The following is a 13,466-nucleotide window of genomic DNA, read 5'->3' as shown; positions in this document are numbered from 1 at the left end:
GAAGAAAGTTTTTCAGGAAATGGACCGCGTGGGCGGAAAGCTGCCTCGGCAGCTGGCCGCACTGCTGGAACAACTCTTACCAACAGCAGCAGCAAAAGCAACAACCACTATCGCAGTAGCTATGGCTTCACGCTGTCAAAACTGTGGACGTGGTTAAAGGCCAGCGCCTTCTGCGTTCCCAACTTCTGCTTAGGTGCATGGAAAAACTTGAAAGCTTCTTGGGTTCAGAGGCTCATACGTGCCACGAAAATTTCCATTATCATCGTTTTCGCCCTCCATGTTAGCATGGAACTCACGTTCCAAGGTTACTTGGGCGCAAACTTTTTACTGCTCGCCTTTTGTCTGAGCATTGCGCTTATGCCGGAGTACAGTTCTTCTCTATACAGTGCAATTTGGGTTTGGCTACTTTCAATTTCAATGACTTGCTTTTTGACCATGCTTTTGTTCTGTGCTTTGTATGCTGGAGGCGTCGGGGGCCAGTTTGCGGCCTTGGGTGTAATTGTGGCGTTATTTTCGTGGGTCATCGTCATTCGCGTTCCGCTACTGTATCGTGTGCCACCATTCCGTGAGGCTATTGATTCCTCTTATCTGGGAAAGATTGCTCTTGTCTTTATTCCGTACAACACATGTTGTATGTTACTGAGATTGAGGATCATGATGCCCACATTTGACTCTATGAAGGACGGTGTTCAATATCTTTTTGAATATCTTTCGTGGTCAATTTTATTTGCTTTGGGCGGGCTGGCTCTCTTCGCCTTGCAAATTGTCACACCTCCTTGGAATTCGCAAAGGGCGATCGCCAGGAAACAGCTCACGAAGAATATCCAGCAAATTGTTGAGGCCTTGGAGGCACTCGACACAATGCTGGATACATTCGCCAAAACCATAAGTAAGGCAGTGCCAAGTGCAGTCTTAGACTTCAGATGATGGAATTCAAACGAGTTGTGAATGTGCACGGGATATGCTCTTTCCAGTCACCTTACTCCTTGCCATTACAGCAGTTGCGCTTTGTCAAGTGATGCGCTAGCTAGTTTTGATGTGCGGCATTGTTGCACCCAGAATGAATTTAAATTATAGCTTTGCTGCTCCGAAGCAAGGCCGCCAACCGTTGTGTAGAATAGGCCGTGGCTTGGGCAGTAGAAAGGGGGAATGGATGACGATGCGAAAGATGGATGGCAAACACTTGGGATGCAAGCAAATGTACTATCTGCTCGCTGTGGAGCCTCCCCTTATTGTGCTCCATTTACTTTGCGCAGAAACAGCAAACGTGGAGAGTTTCGGGGCTTTGAAGACTGAAATGGAAGACGCTGCAGCAGTGTTGACGAAAGCAGTTGCTCCCCTGCTGCAGATTCTTGGGTCACAATCTGCCTTGAGGGCGCGGATTGTGGAAAGCGGGAGAGAGCCGTACTGGTTATGCCCGGAGCCCCGCATCAACACCATGCCAGAAATGGCAAGACTGCAGATGGCGTTACTTCAAGCCAACATGCATCTTGTGGGGGCAGCTAAGCAGGTGTCTCTAATAGTGAAAGCCATGGACTTGTTTGCTGCTAGGCGGGCGAGGGCTCTACTGACCAACATTGCAGAAGTCCGGCAATCTTTTAGAATCGCTATTCTTGTTTGCCGGGAGGGAGGAGCAGTGCTTTCACTGAGTCGGTCCATGAGGCCTTGCACGGCTTACAACGAGAAGGTCACCCTGGCCAGCCAGCGTCTCAACCGGTTGCGAGAGCTTATGGAAGGGGTAAGGGTGCGCAGCTCTTTGGGCCACGGACCACTGACTCGTAAGCCATCAAAAGGTACAGAACTTGTGCAAAATGCACACGGGCTTCTTCACAGCACAGGCGTGTTTCAGTCGGATGATCAGGAGACTTGGAACAGTGGTGAACGGACTACTGAGACAGCTGACAAAGAGACGTCGCAAGCAGGCATAGAGGGTATTTTTGGCGCTGAGGCTCATTCTCGAATCCCTCGCCAGCAGAATGGAGGAAGGCGTGTGAGCTTCAAACAGTCATACCAACCTGGAAGCTTTTCTCAGGCTGACCATTATCAACCTTCAACAGCAGAAACCATGCACCCATCTGCATGGGGGAAAGCCATCATGAAGTCTCCGCTGAAAGTGCTGCAGCCGAAGAAGACAAATCGACATAGAGAAGCACCGTTAGTGGACAACCATGATGTTTTTCCCAACGGAGATTCGAAGGTTGATTTGAGCGCCCAAGCGATCATGCACCTCCCCAGCTTGGAAGTGCAGTCATCAGTATCGCCGTCAATGGGGTGTAATGAGCCAACAACACAAGATTCTGTGTTCGAAAATGCTTCGTTCTTTGAAACAGAGGCACAGGACATAGTAGATGCATCTCGACAGCATGTAGAGGTGATTGAAGGTGCCGGGTCACTGCCACTTGCAGCGATTCGCGTCCGTAGCTCGTCTACATTACTTTCAGGGGACGAACAGGGAAACTCTGGAGAGCGTATAAGGCAACGAGATTGTGATGAGGGGAGCTTGCGTGGAGGTGTAGTAGAGCCACTCGCTCATTTCGTTGACACGGCAGGAGATAAATTGGTTACGTCAGATGGCGGAGCGCTTGTGCAACCTGCTGGAATTCTACAAGATGCGCTCACCGATTTGCCAGCGTCAGGCAACTTCTCTGTTGGAGAGGCAACCGCAGCAGAGCAGCCTGTAGGAGCTTCTAGTGGGGAAGCTCCTGGAAAGGAGCCTTCTGCAGACGGCATCACTGCTAGTTCTTCCATGGAGCTAGGCATTCTCTTGGAGTTATTAAACCAGGGCAGCTCGTTATCGGGTAGCGAAGATGCGAATGGGACGATGCTGCACCGCTCGCCCTATTCCCTGCGCCGGCTTTTCAGAATAGGGTGTCATGAGAAGCCCTTAAGGAAAAGAGTAGCAAGGGATGCCCTGACGGACGTCATTCATTTGCCCAAGGCTAGTGAAACACCTCTTAGATATCCATCTCTGAGACCCGCCTCGAGCTCCACAGAGAAGAACTGGTACACTCTGGAAACATACGAAGAGCCATTGAAAGAAACACAGAACGCACGAGCTGTGAAGCAACAAGTAAAGCTCACCATGCTTGTGGTTTCACTAATCCAGATTGGCAGCAAGGATTCTCTAGATTTCTGCTCGGCGATTGAAGCCTTTATTTACTCAAACATGACCCCTTCCTGGAATCGTGCGTCATTTAACCCCTTTAATTTCAGCTCGTATGCGTGTAGTAAGCGTTATAGGGTGGAAGGAAAGGTGGTATGAGCTGTGATGCATCATGAAGTCATATTTTATCACTTAAATGCCGCGCTAGGGGCAGCAGGCCCCGAGGTAGTTGTGAGCATGAGCCTTGTGGGGTTTTTTGGGCATTGTATTCTGATTTCTGGGGTAATATGTGTGCCGTCACAGTTTCTGCCTTCATGCCTTCCAGGATTCTGGTTGAACATTCGCATGGTGTTTCTTTCCGGAACCGTCATGGGGATGCAACTTTCTAGGGGACTGTGGGATTTACTCTACTTCTGGAAATGGCGCTTCACTGGGGAAAATGCGTGGTACAGCGACGTGGACACTGTCCACTGCATCAAGTACATCATTGGCATGACGGCCCTTTACGCTGTCGGAGTGTTTGCGGATGAAGAAATCACGATGTGGCTTGTGGGTAGGCAAGCTCAAGTTCTGCAAATTTTATTGAGATTTGGGGGTGGTTCTCCTAGGATACTTCATGCAGGAATAACAGGCATTTTGTGAGGAGTTGAAGTATTTTCTCATGCGTGCCTCAGCATTTCCATGAGACTAGGGGCTGGGGAGTCTTCCCAGATTTTACGATTTGCATGAGTATGGTTTGATCCATTTGTTGGCACTCATGGACGCCAGCTTTTGTTTTTCTAAATGTGCTGCCCGACAGGCTCGGTGGATTTAAACAGCGCCGTGATGCCCGTTTCGTCTTGGATGATTCTTGGCTTTGTCAGCACGATGAAGTGGACATTTGAAGGGACAGTGCACACAGCGACGAGCCGTGTTTTGGGGACTTGCTTGGGCTGCGCATGCATCTACGGGGCGATGATGACTACAAACAGTTATGAAGTGATGCTGGCGTGGAACTTTGCTCTTTGTTTCGCCACGTTCTTCATCTTCGCCAATCCAGCTGACGTGTACAGTTCTTTTCACCCCGAGTTTGGTCTGATTGGTCAGGTCTTCTTGTGGACGTGCATGTTCATTTTCCAGACAGTTTGGCTGAGGATGGATGACAGCTCTGACTCTCCCTCTGGTACGGCGAACATATTGTCTCCGCCCTACCACTCCATGCCGTCTAATAGCTTCATGAATTCTTCCCACCTTCTGCTGCCGCTAGATTTTCAAGCGGACGGGTAGACAAACAGCAAATTTCTTTGGTGATGTGTGCTTGCCTGCAGCGTTGAAGCTCAACGTAACGAACAGTCGGTTATGGGGGAACATTGTTGGTATTGTTACCGCAGTTGCAGTGTCACATTTCCCTCCTTATTTTTCTTCAGAGACCGAGGTCCGGTTTATATGCCAGTCGCTGATGGGGGATTGCAGCCGCTGCGTCTCCCTCATAGGAGCAGCTTTTGTGCGCAGCGTTTGTTCTTCATCATCGGTGAGCTTCGAGGGAAGAAGTGGGGGTTCCGCTGCTCAGAAGAAGCTGGCCCAACACTTCGAGAATGCCGCTGTTTGCCCCCCCGAAGTTGGTACCTCATTTACTCAAGAATGTGGTCTGCAAGGCCGCGTAGATATCCAAAACAATTATGAGCCTCCTTTTCAGCAAAGTGTTAGGGGAAATCATCTCCCGAATTCGCGAACGTGCACTCGCAGAACAGTAATGGAATGCCCTAGGGTGGAAAGCCCTTGCATTGGAGATGCCAACATTCAGCAGTATCATCGAGGTAGAGAGGCGAAGTGGAGGAGAGGCTTTTGCGGAATCGGATTTCTAGCATTGCCAGAGACCTTCATGAGCACCCCAGTTGCTACTGGTTCTGCACATCGTTACAAGCAGCTCAAGTCTAGACGTAACGCATCTAGGGAGAGACGGAAAGGACACCTCAGCAAAAAGTTGCAGAAACCCTACGGGGCTCTGAAAGTTAGCCCGTTCGCTCGGCACTTTCGTCGCCGACACAGGGGATCCAGACAAGTGGCATCGTAAGTCTCTCATCTAGATTGCTCCGAGCACATCTAGTAGCAGTAGACACCGGAATAAAAAAGTGTACATGCAGTGTGTTGTGCCATTTCACGCGGGATATGTAGCGCATAAACTAATATTCTACCCAGAATGAATTCCCCACGGAGCTTTGAAGTGTCTCTTAAAGGCAGTGGTTTTGTATCTGAGTATTTCGTCAATTTTCCTGCTGGTCCGTGTGCTATTCGACTGACTGCCATAGGTCCTATGAGTGCCTGGAGATGGCTTCTGCTGTGCTGCACCACTCGTTCGAACCCAAGCTATTTCTATGCCGCCGTTTGTTTATGGAGGGCACTAAGTGCCCCCATTCGCCCCTTTGGTGGGTCGACGCGTCGATGGGTAAGGTGCTGGACTTAATGGATTACGTGAGGATGAGCATCGCCGACAGCTGCCAAGATTTCAAGGACTGCCTGCAAGCTGCAACCGTAGATCCAAGCCCACACTTAGGTGTCAAGGCAACTCTTAATCAATGCAGCTTGCTGATGCAAACGTCAAATGGTACGAAGGTGGTCTGGCTGCATCCTGACATTTCATTTCGGGGCCCTCTTTAGAGTTAAGGCCCCAAGAGTCTTCTGAGCAAAGTAGCTAGAGGTTACTCACGTATTGTCTGCGATTCATTTACATCACGCTTTCATTTTAGTGTGCATTGATCAACAAACTATGGCAGAAGTCTGCAAGGAGGAAGGCGCTGGGTTAGTGTACCAAGGCGCACTGAGTGCGAGCTGATTTTTCAGGCCGGTCCCTGAGACAACACTTTGTTAGGCTGATTGCGCTTCAAAAGGGTGCATACATGGACATTGGCAGGGAACTTGTCTCCGGACGGATTGGCTGTTGGGGTAGAATGCCCGCGTACAGCGCGTGTGACTGTGGCAGACGCCAGGTATCGGAGATTTACCTCATCGCCGCTAGAGTAAGCTTCAAAATTGTGAACGTAAAGCACCGAAGTTGGCTAATTAAGAAGTCTTCGTATTTATATACACGCAGTAGGGACCTTTACATACATCAACCATTCCACGAAGAGTTGTTTGAATGCCATAATATGTGACAACTTTTATGCATCTATGGTAGCTACAAATCTTTGTGTTTGTGTGGCCTTAGGATTACCAACGTAGAAGGGCTTTGATAGAGTCGACGCTCAGCGCGATCTTGTCAGACGTTGTACAGTGCTCGCAGGAGCTGCGGCGGCAGACAGGATACACGGCACAAGAACGGCGGATGGCCTTGTCAGTGTTGCTGCTGCTTCTGCAGAAGATTGAAATGAGGCACGCTGTCACGGATGACATTCACATTTTTATTGCAGAGTGTATAATGAAGCGGGCGTTCCCGGAAGGGCATTTGAACGAATTGATCCAAACGAAGAGTTCACTAATCAAGAGGCAAAGCACCAAAAGGCATCGGCACGTTTCCTTCATGAGGAAGCAGCAGATGCTGAAACAGTCAAAAAGGAGAGGGTCCTGCCCAAAGACCAGTGGGGCTTCTTCGCGTACTCCATCCATCCACTGCTCAGTGCCGCGCGATCAGTTGTAACTGCGCAATGGGTAGACCCCAAAACAGGCGGACTCAAATGGTTGTTTCCTTTGGCATTATTGTAAAGGCATATCCTTTTGCTTTTACGTAGTGAATTGCCTCTGTCAGGGTTGACTGCTTGTACTGCCTGCTAAAAGTTCACATTAGCATGAAGCAGCGCCCGTGCTGGCTCTAGATTTGCAGCTACCGCTACTTCCATCCTCAGAACAGCAGCGAAGGCGGTGTTGTTGGACATCTGGAGCGATTGTGCTGCTATTGTTGGTGTCAGAGCTGCTGATAAGGACGCGAACCTAGTAGTAGCTGGCGTCAGCTTGTGCTCAAGCGAGGTTGGGTTGGTTCCCTGATGCCTTCTATGCAAGAATGCGCTTGTGCGCCACCAGCGTATCCGTGAGAATAGCTGGTGCGGTCGCACCGCGGAAGTAGAGTAGCCAGTCGTGTGGCACTGTTCACGTGCTTAATAGTATTCGGGGAGGGACGGTTTCGCCGGAAAGGGACTGGTGGCAAGTTTGCCAGTTGTGGGCAGTTGTGGAGGCAGTGTACTGAAGTACGAACACATGAAAGGCGGACGCTTTAGCATTATTTAGCCGGCGTGCTGAGAATACGATGTTGCGGTCCGCGATTCAACTGGGACCCATATGTACTGGTTTTCGCTGTTCCCGACACACTGCTTATTGCACAATATACGTCTGTGACAGTAGAAAATCTAATTAGTCTCATGAAGTAGAGTTTCTTTCTACTTATCCGGTAAGTGGTAAATTTCCAAGGAAATGCATGCAGGACGCCAAACGCCAATAACTCTCACTGAGCGACGGCGATGACCACTGGCACTTAACCTGCATGGCTGCATGTTGCTGATGTTTCCGTTGGAAATTAATTTGTTTTTGAAAAAGCACTATTCTGTGCTTTTGTTCCACTCATTTGGCGAGGAGAGTGTGTTTACAAGGGAGGGGTGTCCGCCGAATAAAGCTTCCACCGGAAGCAGCGCAGTTATGTGCCTCTTCCAGCGCCCTTGCGGTACACCAGATTAGTACTCGTATTATGATTTCATTTCATGGAGAGAAATTGAGCCAGACTCTTTATCAACGGATGAAAAGGGTGACGACCGACGGTGCGAAGAACGACGTGACTCTTCTTCGGCACCCATACCAACTGGTGTACACTTTCCCACGGTACACTGCGCCAAGTGAAGGTCTCACCTGCATCTGCTTCAGTCAATTTTACCTTCTAGGCTTTTGACCTTATTGTGGAGCAGCATACCCTTGGGCACAGTGCACAATCCATAGCACGACATTGCACAATTGAGCCAGCAACTTCTGGTGACAGGCATGGAGAATTGGCCCCAGGATGACCGCGGAGATGCTCGGACTGATAAAGCTGAGGGTACGGGGAGTGGTGACTTGTCTGCGGGTGCTGCCGAAGCAGCAGACACCTTGGGAAGTGCCGGCATTGGAAATTCCGCAAGTGTGTACTTGGAGTCCATGGCATTCAACCAAGATGGCAGCTGCTTCATTGCTGGCACGTCTGAGGGGTTTAGAGTTTACACGAGTTCTCCTCTTACAGAGTTTGTGCGCCGTGAGGGGCCTTGGTGGCCAGACCGTGGGGTGCACACAGCAGCGATGCTTTTCAGGACGAACGTATTTGCAACAGTCAGCAAAACGCAAAACAGAAAGGTCAAGCTCTGGGACGATAGCAGGCGAAGATTTATAGGAGAACTGAGGAGTCGGCAGCCCGTTAAAAGTGTGTGCCTGACTCGGGATGTCCTTGCTATGGTGACGGACTTCGTGGTAAGCGAGCATCGGAAAAATAAGAAATTATCCTGCTCCTGCATGCGCGTAGACAGAGTGGCCGGTGTGTTTCTCGTTGCATTTTCCAACTAGAGCAGTAAGGCGTATAGCAGTCGAAATGAAGCATCTTCGTTCAAAGCGATACTTTTCACGAAGTGGCTATTGTAGATACATAACAGAGCTTTCCGTCACATCCAGTGGTGCACTTGCTCGTCTGCACAGCTCACAAGGTTTTAGCAATGATAGGCATTAATGTCGAGAGCAGTTTTGCTGCTGTTGTGCGTTGTTACAACGTGGAGTTTCAGGTGTATGTGTATCTCAGCGACCAGATGCGTCCGATTAATATAATCCACACAGGGAACAACGAGCGGGGCTTGTGTGCGCTTGCAACTGGAGGCGCGCTAGGGTGTTGGCTTTTGGCGTGTCCCGCGGTCGCCGTTGGTGCAGTGCGTGTGCACAGCGGTTTGTCGTCTGTGTCGACTGAAACAGATGATTCAATAAGCCAGGAGCCTGCTCCTGCAAGCGTTACTAATCACGTCTTTCAGGCGCATAGGACACAACTGGCCGCTCTCGTGTTCAATTCACATGGAAGTCTTGTAGCCACAGCCAGCGAGAAGGGGACCGTTGTCAGAATCTTCAGGTCGTCAGACGGGCAACTTTTGCAACAGCTGAGGCGGGGGACGCAAGTATCCCTCATTAGTTGCATTGCGGTACGAGGAGATGATCGTTTTGTTGCAATTGCTTCATCATCTGAAACCATCCACATCTTTCAGTTGAGAAACCAGCAGCAGGAGGGAGAAGGGAACCACTTTTTGAGTGCCGAATCTGAGATCTCCAGCTCGCTCACTCGGAGTAGCGGCTCTCCAAGTAAATCTGTACAGTTGCCAGCTGCACTGAACTCAAGCAGAGAAATAACGTCGGCCGTCTATGACGCATCCAGGGAGATAGTGCAAGATGCAATCAAAGTAGGCTGCAGTGCCCTTCAGCATGAGCAGTATTTCGGTCGTGAACTGAATGCCACACAGCCTGTATGGGCAGTAATTTGACTGCTCGCAGACAGAGACAACGCGCTGTCTCAGTTGATGATTGTACTTAAGTAGCTGAAAAACTTTCTTACTCTGTGTTTTGTGTAGGCTTGTATCTTTTTCTGTTCACAGATGAATTGAACAGCGGTTGCGCAGAAATTTCATAGCCTCTTCTTGTCTGCGGATGTTAATGTAAATCGATTTTCTGTCACGATTAATTTCGGCACACCAGGGACTACGTTGCCATTACTTCTTTTTATGTGTAGGGAGTTCTCGGCGGATACTTCGGCGCCACACGGAGCTTCGCACAGTTCCACCTTCCCCGGGACCTCAAGCTGCTGGACAGTCGGTCGCCTTCTTCAACAATTAGCGGTCCGCTCGTTGCTTTTGCAGGTCCTGTCTCTAACCATCTTTTCCTTTTGTGTCCTTCCGGGGTTTTCTGTGAGCTTCTCTTCGATCTCAACAAGGGTCAGGAGTGCACACTTCTGACTGCTAGCACATGGTTTGCCCCAAGACCCAACTTCCGCATTCAGGTGAGGAGATCCGCCGGCATTAAGGAGTTGACCATATACCTTGCAGAGCTTGACTGGTGCGCATGCAGGCTGCGTCAGTGGCTTTGTGGTCTACCGGGTAGTCATTCTAAATGCAGTCCTTGCATTGTCCAGAATTGTACCCACAGTTGTACATGTTACGTTCAGCTCTATTTGTAAGCATTTTGTTCAGACCGCAGTAGGTATGTTGCCAACTGCTTGTGGTGCCGCAGTCTCATCTGGGAACAGCAGCACTGCCTTCTGAGCTGGAGGGCGGCCACGACGGGGATCAGTGGCAGCTTGTTCTCTGAAAGGCCAAGGAGCCCATTCTCCCCTCGCTGTATGTTACAGCGATGCTGCGGTTCATCACGGGCTGGATTGTACAGTTACATTGTCGGCACCTTCTGCACGAGTCTTACGAGCAGCAGATGCCTGAAAAAGCTTCAGGGGCATTCGTACGGCCGGAGCTAACCCGAGGCCACGCACTGCTCCTCCATGGCTGTGTGTGGCGAGGCTATTTGGCCACTAGAGTAGCTCATGTGCTCGCGTCATGCGAGTATCCTAATACTGAAGCGTGGATGGCCGGCACCGACCTGTAAGTCTCTGGAAATGTCAGGGAGCGGACATTCCTGAGACCTACAGCGCTACGCCGGCCATCCATACTTCTTAGGTTAACAGGTCACTCGCACGGCAGTTTCATCCACTTTCCATTCAAAAAAAGTAAGGTTGGCAGGTTCACCTGTATGGAAAGGCTGTCTAGTAAGCGAATGCTGCTTACCGGTACTCATGTCAACAGCATTTCATACTCGCTGATGCAGCGAGCGGTGCATAGCGCCGTAGATTTCAGCACAGGCAGCACATGCGGGTGCAGGCACCTTAGTTGCTTAGCAGCAGCCGCCTATCTGCGGCATCTCTTAAGGCATCCTGATGAGACAACGGGAACGCAGACCACACAAGCACGACAAGCTAGCTTTCAAGGTAGTGCGACAGTACACAAGAGCGGCTGGTTGTGGATGCATGTAACGTTTAACCCTTTTAGGGAAATGGCGCTTCACCCCTCTAAAGGCTCCTGCACATTCTGCTGCTGTAGATTATGCCGTCGAAAACGGTTGCAGAATGCACAGTCCTTCACTAGTTGGAACGCTGGATAAGTGAACGGACATGGGTCTGCGTGAACAGTCTATTGTTAACGGCTGGTAGGGAGTGTGCATGTGTGCTCAGCGCAGTCCCAACGCTCATCTGGCTGCGTTAGGTGCAAACGTCACGTATCACGCGTGCTAGTAACTTCCCCATGAGGAAAAATCTGTCGGCACATCTTTGCCATCTTTGCGTCTGAGAGTGACACATGAGCTGATGTGAGAGATGCTACCGTTAACTTTTGAGCAACATCGTGGTTTCACTCGGTGTAAGGATACATGGTATAACTTGACTCGCGACGCGTGTGCTGCAGAGGGTCAGAGCTAGTGGCAGGAGAGCAACAACAGCGACAATTCCTTTAGCGGCGAAGCAGCCTCATCATACCTTCATGCATTCCGCAGTCGCCAAGCATCCCCGCAAGCATACTTCGAACATCTGAGGAACAGTGGAACATACCAGAGTTCCAGGAAGTCCCCAGTATTGGCAGCAGCTTCCGGAACTCCCATAGCAGTCGCTACAGCATTCTATTTTCACCAGCATGACACGCTGCTGGCACGCCAAGGATGTCATCCGCGGACTCTGAGCAGGCCCCCAAAGCTTGGGAAACTTAAACTATGTTGGCTGGGTCCAGCAACTGTGAGCTGCCGCATCCCTAGCTTGGGGCACAGCATGCACACGTCTCTTGGTCTCACTTTTTCGTATGTTTGGCGGTCGACTCGTCCGGTAAGTTGAAGTGCCACAATCTGCGAGTTGTTGAGAGACAGAAGGTTCAGTGGCTACGATGAACGTCTACGGCAGGAGCCACCTTACTTCCAAAGGTCAAGTAGCACCACGACACAAGTGACGGCACTATACAGAGCACGGGTAGCATCCACGGAAAACTAACAGAGTGGTTGCATTTGCGTTGCATTTGCCGATAAGTCCAAGGCGGCGAACAGACCTACATTATTCGTTTCTGCCGTTACTCCAAGCGTTAAGCAGGGGCCTCCACTACGCGTCTCATCACTTGTGGGGTCAACTAGTAAAAGTGGCTCCTGCTGCTGCTGCTGCGGAAAATGCTGGGGTAGCAGCAGCACTGTGCACGAGGGCAGCAGGTCCCTCATAGCAACACCTGCGCCAGCAGCAGGGGCAACCCACTTTAACTACGTTGAGTATCTGGCTCTTCTTAGATAGCAGTAGGACTCGGCTGCATCACTGTGAACAGAAAGATGAGCCCCTTAGAGCAAATGAATGCAGGGGGTCCAGCTGCTTCAACACACTACGCTCCAGTACTATCTACGTTACGTTGGATGTGTTACCTTCGGACCTGCACCTCCCCGTAAAAGCATGCTAATGGGCTGTACCTGCATCTGCCAGAGCAAGAGAGGCCGCAATCAGGGAAGCTGACAAAATGCCTGCAACAAACAAAATTAAACACACACGGAAGAAAACATGATCCAAAGATATGTGCTACAATGGCAAGCGTGCACATGAAGCTGATGAATCCAGGTATATCCACAACTTCACTCGTGCTCAGACCTAAAGGCTTATTGCTTACTCCCGTCGTCTGCAAGGACAAGAATTGATATGGTGATTCGTGTTTGGGTGTATAGACGCCTCAAAATGATGCCTTCTGCTGCCGTCCGCACAGCTGCTGCGATTTCTGCAGCGTCTGGGGTGTACCTGCTCCTTGTCCTCACACAACTATCGACTAGTCCAACAGAGCAGACAATAGAAACCGGAACAGCAAGCTCGCCTCTCGCGAGTCCTTGTTTGCCTTCATGCATCATCTGCATCGCTGCAGAGGTATTGTCCGTGCAGCTGACGCTCCAGGTATTGCTGCTGCTGGCGCTGAGAGTGCTCATATTGCTAGAGGGCTGCGGTCCGTATACCAGAGCCATGACTTTGGTGCAGCCGAGGGATACTACTGCTCGCCCGTCGCAGCTGGCAAGACTTCCCGACGCGCCCGCAGTGGCAATCGATGGCCCGTCTGGCACCGCAGCGGCTGTAGGAAGGTCATTTGCCGCAGCCGATGGCACAGAAGTGCGGCAGCGTAGCTGCCGACACTCGTGCACTAGCCGACCGTCTGCACGGAAGCCGCACGGAGAAACAGCCTCCGCCTTGAACATATTGACAAAATAAAACCAGAAAGGGGCGAAACTGCCGCGGCTAACGCTCTCCCACTTAAGACAGGTAAGCTCTAATCTCAAGTCAGCGATGGGTTTGACAAGTAAAGAAGATGCCCTGATTTCGGTATACGAAGAACTGCAAGTGTCCCGACGGGTCCGAGGCAAT

At 50.6% G+C, this 13,466-nt stretch overlaps 3 protein-coding genes across 3 annotated transcripts; 2 read left to right on the top strand and 1 right to left on the bottom strand.

Annotated features, from left to right (window-relative positions):
• Positions 1-285: 285 nt before the first annotated feature.
• ENH_00081960 (hypothetical protein, conserved) lies at positions 286-6,716 on the top strand (the record flags this gene model as incomplete). The annotated part of the gene is made up of 8 exons (XM_013582989.1): positions 286-889; positions 1,257-3,185; positions 3,429-3,656; positions 3,903-4,265; positions 4,411-5,152; positions 5,392-5,687; positions 5,924-6,099; positions 6,288-6,716. 8 exons carry the CDS (start codon positions 286-288, stop codon positions 6,714-6,716), a joined length of 4,767 nt encoding a protein of 1,588 aa, XP_013438443.1.
• A 1,325-nt stretch (positions 6,717-8,041) lies between these two features.
• ENH_00081950 (hypothetical protein, conserved) lies at positions 8,042-10,366 on the top strand (the record flags this gene model as incomplete). Its single annotated transcript, XM_013582988.1, has 4 exons — positions 8,042-8,500; positions 9,046-9,465; positions 9,792-10,058; positions 10,289-10,366. 4 exons carry the CDS (start codon positions 8,042-8,044, stop codon positions 10,364-10,366), a joined length of 1,224 nt encoding a protein of 407 aa, XP_013438442.1.
• A 1,707-nt stretch (positions 10,367-12,073) lies between these two features.
• On the bottom strand, positions 12,074-13,300 carry ENH_00081940 (exosome complex exonuclease, putative; the record flags this gene model as incomplete). Its single annotated transcript, XM_013582987.1, has 3 exons — positions 12,074-12,303; positions 12,536-12,586; positions 12,730-13,300. The coding sequence occupies 3 exons, from the start codon at positions 13,298-13,300 to the stop codon at positions 12,074-12,076; spliced, it is 852 nt and encodes a 283-aa protein (XP_013438441.1).
• Positions 13,301-13,466: the final 166 nt, after the last annotated feature.

The sequence above is a fragment of the Eimeria necatrix genome, genomic scaffold, assembly GCF_000499385.1.
Source record: "Eimeria necatrix Houghton genomic scaffold, Enh_scaff8, whole genome shotgun sequence".
NCBI lineage: Eukaryota > Apicomplexa > Conoidasida > Eucoccidiorida > Eimeriidae > Eimeria > Eimeria necatrix.
Note: the sequence above shows the minus strand (reverse complement) of the source record. Positions and strands in the feature narration are given on the sequence as shown.